Source organism: Drosophila navojoa, chromosome X, assembly GCF_054131105.1.
Source record: "Drosophila navojoa isolate 15081-1374.11 chromosome X, UAZ_NAV_1.0, whole genome shotgun sequence".
Classification (NCBI taxonomy): Eukaryota; Metazoa; Arthropoda; class Insecta; order Diptera; family Drosophilidae; genus Drosophila; species Drosophila navojoa.
In genome coordinates this window covers 10800923-10819688 of record NC_142895.1, presented here as the reverse complement: position 1 = coordinate 10819688, position 18766 = coordinate 10800923, and the positions used below count along the sequence as shown (strand labels likewise).

At 41.5% G+C, this 18766-nt stretch overlaps 1 protein-coding gene across 7 annotated transcripts in view; it reads right to left on the bottom strand.

Moving 5' to 3' along the window:
* mamo (maternal gene required for meiosis) overlaps nucleotides 1-18766 on the bottom strand; it is a 163748-nt gene that overhangs the window by 67945 nt on the left and 77037 nt on the right. For all 7 annotated transcript variants that reach the window (XM_089263416.1, XM_089263422.1, XM_089263417.1 and 4 more), the window contains one exon: nucleotides 7559-7719. In XM_089263416.1, coding sequence (XP_089119542.1) covers nucleotides 7559-7699 — 141 coding nt within the window. In that variant the 5' untranslated portion in view covers nucleotides 7700-7719. The remainder of the gene's footprint in view (nucleotides 1-7558; nucleotides 7720-18766) is intronic.

The window sequence follows — 18766 nt, the reverse complement described above, 5'->3', positions numbered from 1 at the left end:
TTATAATAGGCATTAGCATTAGCATTATCATTAGTATTATCATTAATATTAGTAGTAGCATAAGCATTGGCATTAGCCATATCTCAGCAATATCTTCATCATACTCATTCATTCATTCTAAATGACATTTACATAGTTACATTATCATTAGTATTTTCATTAATATTACTATTAGCATTATTATTAGAAGTACCTTAGCAATATCTTTATCATTCTCATTGACACACTCATTCATGCATTCTAAATGACATTTTCATTGTCATTACAATTAGCATTATCATAAGCATTGACAATATCATTAGTATTAGCATTAGTATTAGCATTAGCCGTGCCTTAGCAATAACTTTATCATTCTCATTGGCAACTCATTTATTGATTTTAATCGACATTCTCATTTTCGATATCATTAGCATTATCATTGACATTAGCAATATTATTCCGTTTGGAATGCAACTTCCCACTTAACCGTGACTTGGTTCCATGCAACTCGTAACGATATCCCCACTGAGTGGTTTCTCACTTATCTGGCTTACATTTAAATCTCATTTGCATGCCAAGTGGCATTGCATTTGTGTTTGGCACTCGCTGGCTGTTGGCCATATCCTTGTCCTTTGCTCTCTGCCGCCTGCGCGTGCGAGGCTTTGCATGCACTTAATGGCAGCGATTGCTCAACTGTGGCAGCTCTGCACAGCCCCGCCCCTCGCCCCAGTTGCTGCTGCTGCTGCTGCTTATCAATGACAAGCAACAATTAGCAATGCCAGCAGCAGCAGCAACAACTGAAGGCAAAATATGCGTTATTTCTATTATTGTTATTATTATTATTTATTAATCTTTTCATATTCCTTCTCTTATTATTTTTGTTTGCTATATTTGCGATATGAAAATTGTTGCATATTTTTTTTTTTTGACATTTTACTTGATTTCTGCCAGGCAGGCAATTTGTTTTATTGTAGCTGCAATTGTTGATAGTTGTTGCTGTTGTTGTCCGACATATGTTGCAAGTTGTTGCAGCTGCCAATAGAGGCGGCCACACCATGTTGCTGCTGCTGTTGTTGCTGTTGCTGTTGCTGGCGGCTTGTCAAAAAAAAGTGTTGGCAAGACTTACGAGCTGCTGTTGTTGCCGTTAAGTGTTTGCATATGCATTTTGACAACGCCAGCAACGGCAACAACAATGCACAATGAATGTGTGGCATGTTGTTGAACATGCTTCATGCCAGCCACGCCTCGGAACGCCATCAAACGCCCCATCGAGCAATTCCATTTGTACACCGCACTCCCCTCTCTCCCCTCCGCCCAGCTACAGTGAGCCAGTGCAAATTGACTTGGCCACAGGAGCAGCAGGAGCAGCAGGAGCAGCAGGATTAGCCCAACTCAATCAGCTCTTAGAGAGCCAACAAATCAGCTTAAGACAACAAGCAGCCACCCACACCCACCACACCCACCACACCCACCTCGCCCACAATTCGCATGAAAAAAAAAAAAAAAAACAATAAAAGAAATGTGGCAAATATTTGCAACAGTTTTTTCTCTCTCCTCAATTTCTTTTTTTAACCCAAAGTCATCGAAAGTCATTTGCCAACAATTGTGACGAGCCGCAGCAACAGCAACAGCAACAGCAACAGCAACTGCACCACCGAGCGCACCACCAGCTCGCTTCAGTGGTCACTGACTCTCAATTTAGTGGAAGCCCCGCCACACCCAGCGCCCACAGCCCACCGCCCCCGGGGCACAGTTTGCCAACGACATTTGTTACACTTTGTTTGCCTTCGGGCAACACATCCGCAACAGCAGCAGCAGCAGCAGCAGCACAAGAAAAAACGTGACAATGGAGGTGGACTAGCAAATCGCATCAAATATCAACCGAGCATACGTTAAATGCCTCAAATTGAGTTAAAGTGCTGCTGCCGTTTGGCATTGAGAGCGACCCAACGGACCCAACGCGGCGGCAGCCTCTAAAAAGTTGCGGGTGTCAAGCCGAAGAACGTGGAGCTGCGCTGGCAGGAGACGGTGCAGGCGCAGGGCACGGTGACGGGTGGCGGGTGGCGAGTGGCGTGATGATGCTGGGCAAGGGATTACAAAAGCCTGCGGCTGTGCGGCCAGCAAAAACTACAGAGCACACACACGCACACACATGACTAGGCATGCATGTGCATGGAAATATAAGGTAAAAGGACAATGCGAGGGCAGTTCAAGCAGAAACATTAGAAGAATTCACAGGAATAGCTGAGCATATTATAGTCAAGGATATTCATGGAGAACAAGATAAATAGGAATGAAGACAAATATATAAATCGTAATAATAATATATAATTCGAAATAAAAGAGGATCAGTTTTATTCGATTTATTTTTGAGAATTATTGAGAACGAATTTCTTCAAGGGGATAGAACTTGTTCGATTTATAAAGGGATATGGGGTCATGGACTGAATACAATGATGGCACTAGCTCAAAATTGTTATCGATAACTATTTATCGATCTCGGAGAGGAAAACTAAAAATATTAGATAAAATATATAAACAAAAATTAAGAAAAATAAAGCACAAAAATGTGAATAAATTTAATGAATAATATTGGAATATAATGTTAGTAAATAATAAAAAAAAAATATTAAAACATAAAAGCACAAAAAACTGAATTAATTTAATGAATAATATTGGAATTTAATAGAATTTTATGTTATATACATACATATAATACCCATAAAATATTATATAATTGAAGAAAATATTAGAAAATAGTACAAAAAAATGATTAAAAAATAAAGTAACAAATCAAAAAAAAAAATGATTGAAAAATAAAGTAACAAAAGCTCAACAAATTGAATAAAATTAATTAATAATATTATAAATTAATATATGTATATAACAGATAAAATATGATATAGTAGACCTAAGCCAGTCAAGCTGTCAATCAGACAAGTAAGAGTGCTCAATTGAGACTGCCTTGAAGCCTTGGAAGAATTGATATTCCCATCATACGACGCATCTACACAAACACAAACACGCATAAGCAGGCGCTCTGTACTTTGGCCTATACCATAGAATACTATTTGACTTACTAACTTTTCCTGCTGATGGAATATCTAGGATTGAGGATTGGTTCAGAAGAGGAAGTCAATAACATTTACATCTGTCCTACATAGTCTCCAATATTCACCAATTTTTAAGACTTGCACATGAATCGATGGCAGCCGTATCTCTCGGCGAGTGCCGTTCCGGGCTAACTTCAGAGTTGACCCAACGTTTGCACAGCAGTTGAGGGTCTGCGTGTTTAGTACATTTGGCGAGGACTGCGGCGTCCTGTTGTCAGCTAGTGCGACTCCTGCTGCGTGTCCTGTTGCTGTTGCTGTTGCTGCTGTTGTCGGCTATCCCTTGCATGGAGGACTCGGGGTTTTTGCTGCCGCACGCTTTGGCATCACTTTTTTTCTTCAATCTAGTTTTTTTTTGTTTACTGTGTTTGTTTTTTTTTCTTTTTTTTAGTTTTGCCCATTGACTTTAGCAGGTCCGGGCTAAATGTCCTGGCCAGTCGGTTTGCGGGCAGGGCTGAGCAGGAGTCGGCCGGCAGGAGTCGGTGCCGGGCTCTGGGCTGCTGTCATCATTGGCTCGTTCATCGACACTTTGCTTTTTAATCAATTTAGCAATTTTTTGTCGCTCTTTGGACGGCTGTGAAGGCGCCTGCAGCGTCACAACTCAGCTCGTTATCAACAGCAGCAACAACAACAGCAACAACAACAACAAGGATTGAGTGCAAGGATATGCAAAAGTAATTGACAGCTGGCTTCCGCTTTGGCTTTGGCTTTGGCTTTGGCTTTCGCTCGGACTTCTTTTGCCTCAAGTTTGAGTTGCTTTAGCAATTCAATTCCTTGCTTTATTAGCTTTTAGATATGTTGACATTTGTCCAAGTCTCTATGTCTGTGTGTGTGTGGTGCGTGTGTGTGTGTGTGTACATTTGCTAATTAGTTTGCCAAAGCGCTAACAACAACAGCAACACTTGCATGTGCCAAGGATTTTGCATTCATCGTCCTCGCTCAGTTTCAATTTCATTTAGCCCGTTTTTATACTCATTCATCGAAATAAATTGGGTATATTGGCTCGTCAGTTACTCTGAATGCAAACCATTTTAGCACTATTGAAGCTAAGGACTTGAAATTTTATGTATTTGTAAAATCTTGGATAAAATGGCTTCAAGTGGGGCGTGGCAAATCGGAAAGGTTCTAGTATACCTGAAACTATGGCAGTTGAAGTGCTAGAGAGTTGAAATTTGGAATATATACTCAGGTGGACAATATAATTTGAATGAGATAAAGCGGATGCATGTACTTTCGCCCATTCGGGGGCGTGTTTTCTCTACAGTTCTAGAGCTAGAGTATTCCGACATTCATAATGCCCTATCGCAACGTTTTCACTTCATTCTCTGCATTTGTTTTTTCTCATTTTCTTTTGACTTCTTCTTCTGCTTCTGCTTCTGCTTCTGCTTCTGCTACTCTTGTAATTTCGTCCGTCCCGAAATTCAGTCCAAAAAGGAAATGAATTCATCAGCTCCGTTAGCCTGATGTTGTTTTTGTCCCTGCGACTAATGAAGTTGACTCGACGACGACAGCCAGAAAAAAAAAAGAAATGAGAATCGCACGAGTTATTGAAAAGCAGTTGGGGCATTTGTCCACAAAAGTCCAGAGCTTGAGATACTAGTCGAGAGCAGAAGGCAGCGAGCAGCCTCACATGTCCGGTGCCCCAACCACGGCCCAAGGGCCCATTGCCCATAACAATTATGTACTTAGCCAGCGCAGACTATTTGGCTAAGGCACATGCAAACAGCTCCAAAGGCACACACAAATCTGTTCAATTCCTAATGAAATGTTTTAGCTCCGTTAGCTCCGTTAGATCTAGTTAGATTAGAGCAGGGAACGGGCTGGGGCTTGAGTAGCGAATGGAAAGAGTTTCCCAGTGAATGTCTAGCATTTTGGCTTCAATTTGCATTTGCCTCAGGATTCTTTAAATTTGCAGCAGAAATGCTGGAAATTATATTAAATATTTGTTTTTATGCATTTGGAATTAATTAAAATGTATTTATTTAAGTCAACTTTTAAAACTCTTGCAAGTTAATTTAAAAAAAAATATTTGTTAAAATTTAATAAAAATTAAAATATATATAAAAACAAATATATAAAAATAAATACATAAAAATACATACTTTGTTAACTTAGAGTTGATTTTATATTAACAACAAAAAATAAAATAAAATAAAATAAAATAAAATAAAATAAAATAAAACAAAATAAAATAAAATAAAATAAAATAAAATAAAATAAAATAAATTCAATAAAAATTAAAATTTATTGAATTTAAGATTTGCAAGAAAAAAAAATGTTTTTAATAAATATTTGAAAAATTTTAAGTAACCATTTTTGTTGAATGTAATTTCCAAAAATTGTTAAAATTAAAAAAAAAAAAAAATACAATAAAAATTTTAGTTTTTTGTATTTAAAATATTCAAAAATGGATAAGATACATTTTTTGAAAAGGTTTAAGTTACAGTTTTTGTAATGTCATGTAATTTTTGAAATTGCTTTGCATTAAATTTTCAATAAAAATAAAATGTTAAATGATAAAGAATTTATAAATTTTCTTGTTTTAGCTTTAGGCAACAAACAATAAACATAAACCAGAGTCTCAAGCTAGCAGCTCCCATTTCTGAAATCATCGTTGTTATGACTATCCCTGCGATACCTCAGAGCATGCAATGTAAAGTCACATGCGTCGCACTCAGCTAGAAAATGCAACAAATTCGTTTTGTGTCGCCAAGCGAATAGCAATTGTTGCTGTTGCTGTTGCTGTTGCTGACAGCGCCTAAGCGTGGCCTAATGAGCAGCTCGGGCTGTCGCCCGCTTGGCCAAGATGGAAACGGCCTGGTCAAGTGTGGCTTGTCTGGCAATCACTGGCCATATCAGTGTCAAGTGCTGTTGTTGCTGCTATTGCTGTTGCTGCTGTTGTTGCTGTTGCTGTTGTTGTTGCTGGTATAATAAACGCATTATAATTGAACAATTTACCAGTTTTTCTATGCATTGACTAGAAATTACATTCAAAATAACTTTATCAGCTCAAACATCAAAAGGTAGGAGCAGCAGCAGCAGCAGCAGCAGCAGCAGCATGGCTACAGGTTGCTGTTGCTTGTTGCTGCTGCTGCTGTTGCTGTAGCTGCTGCTGCTGCTGCTGCGGCAGTAGTAGCAACGCAGTTAAATATTTTCCGCTTAATTTAACAGGAATTTCAATTGACAGACGTGCGCAAAGCGTTGCGGTTGCAGTTGTTGTTGTTGCTGTTGCTGTTGCTGCTGCACGGCAACGCATGATTTATGCACTCACTCACACACACACACACACACTCACGCCAATGACGACAGCCACGTGGCGGGGCGCAGTCAATTTCTATTAGGCGCTGACCTTGTCAACATTGTTGCCAGCAACAAACGAGCAGCGCCAGCAACATGCAGCGACGCCGACAGCGACGCCGACAGCAGCGGCGTCTCGTTTAGTGCTCTGCGCGCGCTAAGTTGACAATTTACTGACAAATGTGTAAATTGCATTTGATCGTGTTGCTGCCGCTGCTGCTGCTGTTGTTGTTGCTGCTGCTGTTGTTGCTGTTGCTGTTGTTTGTATTGCTGCTTCGTTAATTTATGCGACTGGCATTTTGAGAGGCCTACAGAAAACCAGCAACAACAGCTGGCAGCGACCTTGATCGCAGCTTGCCGACAACTTCCGCATTTTACAGTTCCCAATTGCAGTTGCAGTTGCAGTTGCAGTTGCAATCGCTCTGCCCACTTGGCTAGCACAGCAAGCATATGGAAATTTGAAACAAGCATGTGCATAAATTTATGTGTATATAGAGATATGAATGTATGTATGCATATGTGATATATGATATATCTTAGACAGGTAGGTTAAACATAATATTATGTCGAATTCACACTTGATATCACAGCGTATAGTCGTATATCCCATCTTGTGTATGCTCTCTTTTGTGTAATTTAAGGTTCAAGTTTTCAAGCATATTAAAACAATTGTTTATCGACGACATACAGTGTTATCGATAAAGTACATAAAATATTGAAACATGTTTACAATACAATATATTCAACATAATATTGCAAAAAGTCGACAATCGATAATATTGACTATTTACGTTATAGCGATAGATCATTTACGGTGTTCAAACATTTTACGATATTAAATATCGATTATTTATCATATTTGAGCATTCATGTGAAGTAGCAACAATTTACGATATTATTGATCGGTTATCGGTTACAATATTTCAACATTCCTGTATCGTTTATCGATGATTTACGATATTATCGATCGATTATTTGCAATATATCAACATTTGTTAATCGATTATTGATGAACTACAGTTTTCAATTGAAATTAAATCAGCGATAACTTATCGATTGTATAAAACATATATCTATAACTATAACTATAGCTTGGTAATCATTTATAGCTCTATATATTATAGTTAAAGATTTTGTAAATATTTATTATATCTCATTTGAAAGTCACTCACCTTATGGGCTCTGATGGATGGGCCCCCTGAACAAGCTAATGTAACGTCCACCAGGCTCCCGTCCTGTAATAATTGACTAAACACCCCTAACAGGTTGGATTGATGATTGTTCCACCTCAAGCAGTATTGCTCACTGCCCATGTCGGTGACAGCTTACGCTGCTGCAAATAGATCAAGCCAAAGAGAAAATTTATGAATAAATATTGGATTAGATTTCCATTTGTGAGAGTAAATCATATAATATGGGAATATAAAAAAGCTCAAATCTCTGGGGTATTTATTCCAGCTCTATGAAAATAATATAATGAATCATGTTTCAGCTTCTATACACACTTCCAATTTATTTTATAATTTTAATGTTTAGTAATTGTATAATTGATATATGTTTCTTTAGTTGCTTATTTATCGCTATCGTTATCGTTATTGATCATTATCGACATCGACGCATTGCATGTGCATGCGAATATTTGTTCAATTAAACGCTGCAGAGTTTTGCCAATTGAAGACATTGCGTAATGTTTAAACACACACACACACGCACATATAGACATATCTGTTCGTATCTCTATTGGTAATTAATGGTAAAACGTGTGGCAAAATAAGAAGAAGGAAAAAAAAGGCGGTCAGGGTTCAAAAATGTCACTGACAACCTCTTGACAGTCAGGTGGAAGGGGCGTGGCTGTGGCTAGGGCGTGGTATTGCCACAGATCGGCTTGACTTGCAATTTTTGTGCAGCCAAAGACGAAAGATTGAAAAAAAAAAAAGAAAAAAACTCAAAATTGGCATTAAAATTGTTTTGTTTCTTTTTTTGTCTTGGCTTAGGCGGTATTATGGCTATAATCAAAAGACGATTAGGCCAAGTTTTTTTTTTTTGTTCTCATGCGCATTAAATTTTAGGAATTAATTAATGCATAAATAACAAATAAATGTAGGAGATTCGAATATTTAAAAATAAAATGTTTTTTTTTTTAAGTATAAAAATATTTTAAAAATGTATATAATAAATAAATATATATACAATATATATACAAATTATTTATTTAAATATTATTAATTTTTTATTTAATATTTATGAATTTTATTTAATATTTATATTATAATTAACACAATATATGTATATAAAAAAAAGTACAAAATTATATTAAATTGAATTCATTAATTCCAAAATTTTCTGTTTAATTAGAATGAATATATAACAACTAAATAAATAAGTTGATGTAACTAAATTTTGCATTAATTAATGCCAAAAATATTTCAATAAAAATTTGTTCCCATTAATTTACAAATAAATAAAGTTTAAAAAAAATGAAAAAAAAATCGGTTTTAAAAATCTCAATTTTTAAATTCCACGTCTAAATGCCAAGCTGTATTGAATATGTCCACAACAGCCTGTTATCGATAACTGCAGCGTGGCTATCGGCAGGAATATCGTTACTAATTGGCCGGCCTATTCATTTCACAATTGCTTTATAGAGTCGAGGCAATGATTAATACGAAAGTCGTGAGCTAAACGCATGATACTGCAACGAGGTGAAAATTAGAAAGAGATCAGCAACAGCAACAGCAAGAGCAACAGTAACAACAGCAACAGCAACAGCAAACAGTTATAACAAGAAGAACAATAAACATTTCCGGCATGCGTTTGCCGCAGTTGCGAGTGTTTGATGGCTGTCTGTCGCAGCTGTTGTTGTTGTTGTTGTTGCATTCAGCCAGCAATAACGTTCATTGCCACAGCAGCAGCAGCAGCAGCAGCAGCAGCAGCAGCAGCAGCAGCAGCAGCAGCAGCAGCAGCGCAAATAATAACGAAGCAATAAACTGTGAATTTATTTCAACAAATAAAACTTTGATTTATTGCGCTACGCACACAGCATGCAACGAGGCGTGTGTGTGTGCGTGTGTGTGTGTGTTGCTGGTTAAGTAAAAACATTAACGGCGCACACACGATAGAAATGCAAGCAGCAGCAGCAGCAACAACAGAAGTGGATTGGCCCCCAGAGATATTGCCACAGATAACGACACGAGCAACAATCGCGAATATCGAGAAGATTGCGAGAGCAGCAACAGCAGCAGCAGGAGCAGGGGAGGGCCAGAGTGAGATAGTGCGATCAGATTGAGAATCCGTTTGAATGGATCGTAAATGTTAAATACGCGTGCATTTGCCGATTTGGCTAAGGCGAAAAGTCGTGCGAACTTTTACCAGGCCCAAGCCAAGCCAAGCCAAGCCAAGCTGAGCCAGGCCAGGCCGAGCCGAGCCGAGCAACCAGTTAAATATCAATTTGTGGCCAAACAACAATGCGAAATGTTGCTGCCGAGAAGTTATGGCCGCTGCCAGCAGCAGCAGCAACACGCAATGGCCAAAGGTCGCGACAAGACGCAAATTAAATTTGCATGCAGCAAGAGCAACAGCAACAACAGCAGCAGCAACAGCGGGTCGTCACTTAATTAAGAAAAGTTGCTAGCATCCATGTTGCTGCTGGCATAGAGGGCAATGTTGCTGGCGTGCCAGGTTGCTGCTGCTGCTGCTGCTGCTGCCCACGCATGATTTTTGAATTAGCGCGCTGTGTAACAGCAACTAATATAATTGACAGTTGCTGTTGTTGTTGCTGTTGCTGTTGCTGCTGTTGCTGTTGCTGTTGCCTACGTGTTCTGTGGCAGACATCAAACGCTGCACTGCATGCTAAGTAGCTGCAATAGCTGTGTGGCAGACATAGAAAGCGTGCACGTCTGTGTGCATGTGTATGTGTGTGTGTGTGCATGTGTGTGTTGCATGCAATTTGGGTCTGTTAATTGTTGTTGCTGCCGCTGCTGCGATTTATGCCGCTTGCATGCTAATTATGAATGCCAGCAACATGTTGCTGCCGCTGCCACCGTCGCTGCTGCTGCCGCTGCCCCTGCTCAGCTGACAACTAAATCAGTCAAAGACGAGGCGACCGTTAATTGCGCAGCAGTATACAAAAAGAAATGAAAAAAACAAAATAGGCAGCAACCTATTGAGTTTTCATGCTACTTAATGAGCAACAGGAGCAACAGGCCCGCAGCAACAGCAGCAGCAGCGGCAGCGGCAGCGTAAGACAGGCAGCAGCAACAATTGCTGCTGTGCCTCCCATTGCGCACAGTTTGGGCCAGGCCCAACTGGCAACTGTTGCTGCTGCGGCTGCTGTTGCTGCTGCTGCTGCTGCATCTTCTTCATATGACGGCACGATTCAAAAAGTTTTCAATTAAGTCGCCGTTGCAGCAGTTGCTGCTGCTGCTGCTGCTGCTGCTGTTGTTGTTGGTTGTTGCTGCTGTTGCTGTTGTTGCGGTTGCTGCCTTAAAACCTCATTAATATTGAAATTTGTTCGTGTGCATGAGTTATTAGCAATTTTCTAATTAAGCGCCGCTGACGAGAAGCTTCTCTGCTCCTCTACCTCCATTCTCTCTCCCTCCCTCTCTCTCCCTCTCTCTTGCTCTATCTCTCTGTGTGCCCCACCCTACTGCACCACAGGCCACCAGCGCCGCGGCTGACTCATGCTTGGCCGATCACATGCGAATTTGAATTTGAATGGCGCCGCTGGACCGCCGCGCTGCACCACTCGCTGCACCACTGGCTGCACTTGTCACACACCCACAGCACGCGGCCTCCAGCGGCCTCCAGCGGCATCCAGCGGCTCCGCTCGGCTCGTCTCGTACAGTGGCTTCTCCACAAAGGCGCCGCCATCGAAGTTTTGCGGCGCTGATTTATTTATTTATCAGCGTAATTGCCAGCTAACTTATTAGTGGGCCACATAAATTTCCACCGTCAAGCGACGTTTCACTGCCAGCGCCGCCCACTGGGCGTGCCACTGCGCTAAAACGCACATAATCGAGTTCAGAAGGCGCCGAGACGACGCGACGCGACGCGACGCAGACGCGCAGAGCCGCAGAGGCGGCACCCATAGAAAATCGACTACGAACTAACTGCATTTTATTATTATAATTATTATCTTTTCTTTTTTTAGCCATAATAAAAAACAGTTCAAAATCGAATATTTCTAGAAATTGGGTTCAAGAGGTCAGGTGGGAGCTTTGAGTGGACTCTAATTTTCATTACTTTTTTTTTTGTAAACAAACTTAATTATTTTTCTTCATCTTTATTGAAGTTTTTCTTATTTACATATTTTAATTTTGTTCATTTTATTTTTCAATTTATTTAATCTTTATTTAATTTTAAATTCAATCAAAATAATAATACTAATTTTGTTCATTTTATTTTTCAATTTAGTTAATCTTCATTTAATTTTAAATTTAATCATTATAATAATAATAATTTTGTTTATTTTATTCTTTAATTTATTTAATTTATTATAATTTATTTTTTGCTGTTTTCTAGCTTGCATTATAAATTATAAATCTCTACAGCTGATATATTTGGCTTTGTGCGCATTTTGGCACTGCCAGCAGCAGCAGCAGCAGCAGCAACAACAACAGCAACAGCAGCAAACACGAGCAACTATTGTGGTCAGTGGGCAATCGCTCGATGACGATCTGCCGACCCACACAAAGATGCACAAAGGCGATGGCCATGGAGCAGGCCAAGCAGAAAGAGAAACAGAAAGAGAAACACAGAAACCGCCAGAATCATAAGACAGTGACATTGCCGGCAGGCCAGACAGGCAACAGCAGCAGCAGCAGCAGCAACAGACGGCAGCAACACCAAAGACACTTGACTGATGATGCCAAGTGGTTGCAGCAACACTTGTTGCGCGCCTGGGCGGCGGCAGGAGGCGGCGAGGAGCTGAAGGGCAGCCCCAAGTGGGTGCGAGGAGGAATCTTTACATATGTATATGAATGTGTGTGTCTGTGTGTGTGTGCTGCGTGTGAGTACGCCTACGTGCGGGCCAAAACGATGGCGGCACATTTTAAATCAAAAAGAAGGGCGCACGACGATGCCGTTGCTGTTGCTGTTGTTGCTGTTGTTGCTGCTGCTGCCGCGCCTAGCCAGTTGCTTTGCCACGTCGATTATTAATTGCAACATGCAGCAGTTGCATTTTGCTCCAGCAACAACAGCAACAACAACAACGGCTGGGCGGCACGGGGCGCACAGCGGAACAGACGCTGCATGAGAAACAGTTGCAATTTTGTTGTTCGTTTCAACATTGCCGCCGCATTGCGATTATCATAATGCTGCCTGCGTTGCTGTCGCTGCTGCTGCTGCTGCTGCTGCTGCTGTTGCTGCTGTTGTTGTTGCTGCTGTTGCTGTAGTCGATGTGAATGATGATTATTTTGATAAGTTGCGCAACATGTTGCTGGCGCGGGTTGCATATTATTGTGATCAAAGCTCTTTCACTCACACTCTCTCTCTCTCTATCTCCCCTCTCCCTCTCTCTTCATCTCTCCTCTCTTTGTTGTTAATTGCTGTCGCTCTCGCCCCGGCAACATTGTTGCCAAGGTGTTGCCGCCCTGTCGCACCAAATTGCCGCTTGTCGCACGGAAGTCGCCTCTTGCCTCCCGCCTCTTGCCTCCCGCCTCCTGCCACACGCCCCAACATCAGCTATGATTATAAACGCGTTATTGATTTATTAATGCGTTGTCTAAGCTGGTGAAAGGATTTCGCTTTAGGTGCTGCTCATAAATTTCCAAGCACTTAAACTGCTGCTTCCTGCGTGGCTTTCTATTGTGTTGCTGTTGCAGTTGTTGCAATTGTTGCTGCTGCTGCTGCCATTGCACTGCGTGGCGAGTTCAAAGTGGCAAGCGTTGCTGCTATTCTCCATGCAACTGGGCAGCTGCACACGCCCACACGCTGGACAGTTATATACGAGCAAAAAAAAAAAAAAAGGGCGCGCGCGCACGCTTGCAACATGTTGCACACAGCGACAACATACAGAGAAAAATGCAAAATTATTACCTAAAATGATTAGCTAGGGTGTGTGTATGTGTGTGTGTGTGTGTGTGTGTGAACGTTGCTGCTTTAAGCTGCAATTGCCACATTTAACTGCAACTGTTGCTGTTGTTGTTTCTGTTGCTGTTGTTGTTGCTGCCACCTACAATATGTATGGCTTTGGTGTCGCCTTTGTGGCACGAACATGACTTTTGGTGGCGCATGCGTGTTGTCTGGCAGTTTGTTGCCATTGCTGCTGCCGCTGCTGCCGCTGCTGCTGTTGTTGCTGCTGCTGCTGCGCCTGTTACGCTGATTTAGTGGCCAGTTGCTGCCGATAAGCCATGGACAAACAATGCAGTTTGCATTTTTATACACACAATTTGCAGTTATTTGTGGTCAGGCGATAAGCAACAGCAGCAACAGCAGCGGCAGCAGCAACCGCAGCAGCGGCAAGTGCATGTTGCTGGCGTGCAGCAGCAATTTTATTGACATATAGCTGCCATTCGGGGTCAGCCATCGAAATGCAATTAAATTAGACGTACAATAATAATACAAAACAAAAACTGGAGCAACAACAGCAGCAGCAGCAACATATTGCAGCCAGCCTTGGGCCAAAGACGATTGCTGTCGTTGCTGTTGTAGTTTTCGGGCACTGGATTTATATTATTAGCCAATTGTTGCTGTGTGCCATGATGAAACGGCATAAAGTTGCTGTTGTAGCTTTTGCTGTTGTTGTTGTTGCTGCTGTTGTTGTTGTTGCTGCTGCTGTTGTTGTTGCTTTTTGCGTGCCGAATGCAAAGCATCAAAAGAAAACGTTGACTATTTGTCGGTTCTTTTTGTTGTTGTTGTTGTTGGTGGTGGTGGTGCTGCTGCTGCTGTTGTTGTTGTTGGTGCTGTTGTCGCCGTGCGCGCATTGCGCAATGATCGTTTTCAATTTTCATATAAACATTTGTTGCCGTTGTTGCCTTCACCTCGTTGCCGCCGCAAATCGTTGCACGTTGCCGTTGCAATTATTTGCTGCCATTGCGCGCATTGCGCAAATCCTCAGCGACAGCAACAACAACAGCAGCAGCAACAGCAGCAGCAGCAGCAGCGACTGTGACAGCTACGTGCCAAGACCACCCCAATAGTCATTAAACTTTAATAAGCTAGGGATCGTTGCGGTTCTTGTTGAAGTTGTTGCTGTTGCTGTTGTTGTTGCTAACAGTTTTGACACCGCTGCAATACGCAGCTGCTGCTGCTGCTGTTGGTTTTTGTCAACTGAACAGCAATTGCTGTTGGCTTGCGTATGGCAATACTTTGCTTGTGCTCAAGCAATTGAAATTCTGAACTTGATTTACATATATATATATATATATATATATATATATATATATATATATATATATATATATAGATGGATCCAGATATATATATATAGCACCTTCTCATATGGCAGGAAGCTAACATTTTGTGTGTGGCTTGCTTGTTTCTAGCAGCAGCCAAAAGATCCATCAAAATTGGACAGCAACAGCAACAGCAGCCGCAGCAGCAGCAGCTGGTTGCTCCAATTGTACAGCAACAGCAACAACAACAAGAGCAATAGCAATCGCCAGGAAGCCGTTTAAATGTTGGCTAGATGTTGCTCAGCGCGCCGCATAACTGCAGTTCGTGGCACAAACAATTTCCGGGGGCCGCATCTCGCTTCTGCAGATTCAAGTATTCAAGTGAGTGACTAGCATTTAATCAAGAGCAATCAGTTGCGGCAGTCTGAACAGCAACAGCAGCAGCAACAGCAACAGCAGAAGCAACAATAATTGCTGCGTTGCTGCTGCGTTGGCCACGTGCTCCATTTGCAATTGTTGCTGGCCTGGCAGCCAAAGTTATCAACATTTGAGCGACGATGACAACAGCGGCAGCAGCAGCAGCGACAGCAGCAGCAGCGACAGCAACAACATTGCATTGATATGGCACACGCAATGCCCATTTGTCTGGCATCTGCCACACACATACATACACATACATACATTGATATTTTGATAAATGGCAGCAACATGTTGCTGTTGCTGTTGCTGCTGCTGCTGCTGCTGCTGAGCCGCAAAAAAGATTTATGATTATTGCTTTGTAATTTGTGCTTAAAATATGTGCCGCCGCCTATGCGGCAGTCAATGTTGTTGTTGCCGTTGTTGTTGCTGTGGACATGGCTGCGCATAAAAATCAATTAGTCTTCCCCCACCCCAGAAACAAAAACAAAAACAAATAAAATTCAACGGCAACAAGAAAAAATCAACTGTTGAAAATTTGCCTACAGAAATGCATAAACAATAAATGTTGCTGCGGTGCTCGCTGCAATTGCTGATGATGGCATGCAGCAGCGCCACCTATCGGCAGTTAAATTGATACTAGCTATAGCAGCAACAACAACAACGGACAACAAGAGTCGCTGCCTTGTCAGCTGTAAGCAGCCAATTAATGTTGCTGCCGTTTGCAGCATTAGACGCAACAGCAACAGCAACAGCAACATGTTGCATGCAGCGCAATTTATTAATGAGATTGCCCAGTCGATTGCAAAAAAAAAATAAAGAGAGAGAAAAGAAAAGTAGTGGAAAATTGTATGCCACATGCATTGTTGTTGTTGCTGTTGTTGTCATCGCACACGCACAGCAGCAACTTGGCACGCCAGCAACATGTTGCTGTTTGCCAGCGGGTGTTGCACATTTATTGAGCGCTTATTAGCTGTGCGTGCCCGCCGCAACAGTCCCAAATGAGGTGTCAAATGACAATGCTGCCTCTGGCCGTGCGGACAGCCATCCAGCGGGTGGCGTGCCGAGGGACGTACAGCCGGTTGCTGCGAACGCTTTGGGGGCATTGCTGTTGGTTGCTGTTGCCCCTCGGGCGCTGACGTTGACGCAGCTGGCGCGTATTAAGGTCAAAGAGCGATCGCAATCGCAATCGGATCGTGTCGCCCCAGCTGTCAAACTCAATTCGCCTCCGCAGATAGCGCACAGCAACAGCAGCAACAACAGCAACAGCAGCAACAACTCACAACAGCAACACATGCAAAGGTCAGCCAGCTGCCTGCCCGTTTGGCTGCCTGCCTGAGGCCTGTCTCGGCTTCCCAAAAGATTGTTCCAGTCTGGCTTTAAGGCTCAACGCATTGCTGTTGCTGTTGTTGCTGTTGTTGCTGTTGCTGTTGCTGTTCCCCCGCGCTTAGCATCATAAAAATGTCAAAGCTTTATTTGCAAGCCTTTTTGTTGTTGCTGTTGCTGGGCGGCTAATTGGCGTGTCATTGCCTGCAACGTAGGCATAAATCTGTTATTTTATACCCGCATGTGCAACACGGCGCATGAGTAATGTGGCCGCAACACTCGGAAAACGAAAATGAAAACGATAACAAAAACACCCAAAGCAAAGCTCACTCAAGCAACAAAACGATTCATAGCTCCCTTTTTTTTGCGACAGACGGCAAAATCCATTTAACACTATCCAAACATTCTACTCAGAGACCTTTTCAATGATGGAACTGAGGAACAAGCGATCGATAGTTGTCATCAGAGAAGTTTCTAATGATGCAATTGGACGAAGAAGCGATCGATGATTGGATAAAGCTGATTGAGCTCGATCGTTGTCCAGTTATCGATAGTTATGGATCTCAATGTAATGAGAACTGATCGATTAATATCTGTTATGTGGTAAGGAACCAATAGCTAGTTATGGTAGCCAATAGTTGTATTAGTGAACGATAAGTGAATTTTCGATTTATAAGCGATAGGTATACTATAGAGTTTAGTAATCTAAGTTTACTAATCGAACAATTATTGATCATTGCAAGAAATACAAATCTAAATATACAACTGTAAACAATAGAGCCGTTACTTTGATCGAAGTCGATAGCCAAGCTGCAGTACATAACCGATACATCGATAACCAAGCTGGCGTTGTTTTTTCACAACTAATGAAATAAATAATGGGAGCATTATTGAAAATTGTGTAACGGATATATTAACTAAGCGATATTAATTTAATCGATTAATGAGTATATATACTATTGACAACTAAGCATTCATCTATAAGTAAAAAATCTGAGAAGAAAGACGCTGACAATTGTCCAATTGTAGCCTGATCATAGTAATCGATAACTGTGCTGAAAGAATATAATCGAAAATTACTGAGCTCAAACCATATAAATGCCAATGGAACTCTTCTTAGCTTATCGAACATTTTCTCATCGACAGCCTCAGCAATTAAATGATTATTATTATGATAACACTATAAATCGATAGTTATAAATATATATGTATATAAGTAAGTATGTACAAACATATGTATATGTGCCTATAGCTCTTATGGAATTGCCTTAACCAACACTATTGCTATTTCAATCACACTCTAGTAGATCTAACTAACTAACCTTAAGCACTCGCAGTTGCTTCCTTCTGTGGCTTCTGTGACTTCTGTCTCTCCGTATTATGATGGCTAATAGAACAATTATGAGAGCTAACAGCGCAGTTAGCGCACATTTTGGTGACATGCAAATTGTGCTAATAAAAGCGCAACTAAATCATTTACAAAATAAATCACCAGCTCGACAACAACAACAACAACAACACGAAAACCTTTCAAAAACTTAAAAAAAAAAAAGCCAAAAAGAAAACCTACAAAAATATGAGTTTATGTCAATTGGCTAAAAATAGCCTAAAACTAACGAGCAATAAAAAATGCCGTTTGGCCAGGCTCTAAAAATACCAAAGCGTTAGAAAGAGAGGGAGAGAGACAGTGAGAGTGCGAGAGCGAGAGCGAGACAAGTAGAGCTAAAGTAAAGCCTGGCGCATGTGCGACGCAGTTGCAAACTGTTGTTAATACAATAATGAAACGCGCTCTGTTATAATATTTACAGCGCTTTGCATTAACTAACGAGCACAGAAGGCAGCAGCGGCAGCGAACCGGTTGCAGCAGCAACAGTTGCCAACAGGTGTGCATTAGCTGAGCTTAGCTTCAGTTGGGCAGTTGGCGAGTTGGGGGCTGTTGGGTACATTCGACTGTGGGGGAGCTTATCAAAAATGCTAGCAACAAGGCGCAGCCTCAGCTCAACTCAACTCAACTTTCACTCACCCGCTGCTGCTGTTGCTGCAGTTGTTGCTGCTGCTGTTGCTGCCCACACGCTAATTGCGGCAAACAAACGCACGAAAGGAACGCAATGTGGACCACCAACATGCAACGTGCAACATGCCACTCACTCACTTAAGCCATAAGCAACAAGCAAAAAGAAGCAGCAGCAGCAGCAGGAGTCGCAGCAGCAGCAGCAGCAGCAGCATAAAGAAATAGAGTTTCGCTCGGCACGGCCCATAAACAAATAAACACTTGACTTGATTGTGGCCATGGCCAACAGTTGC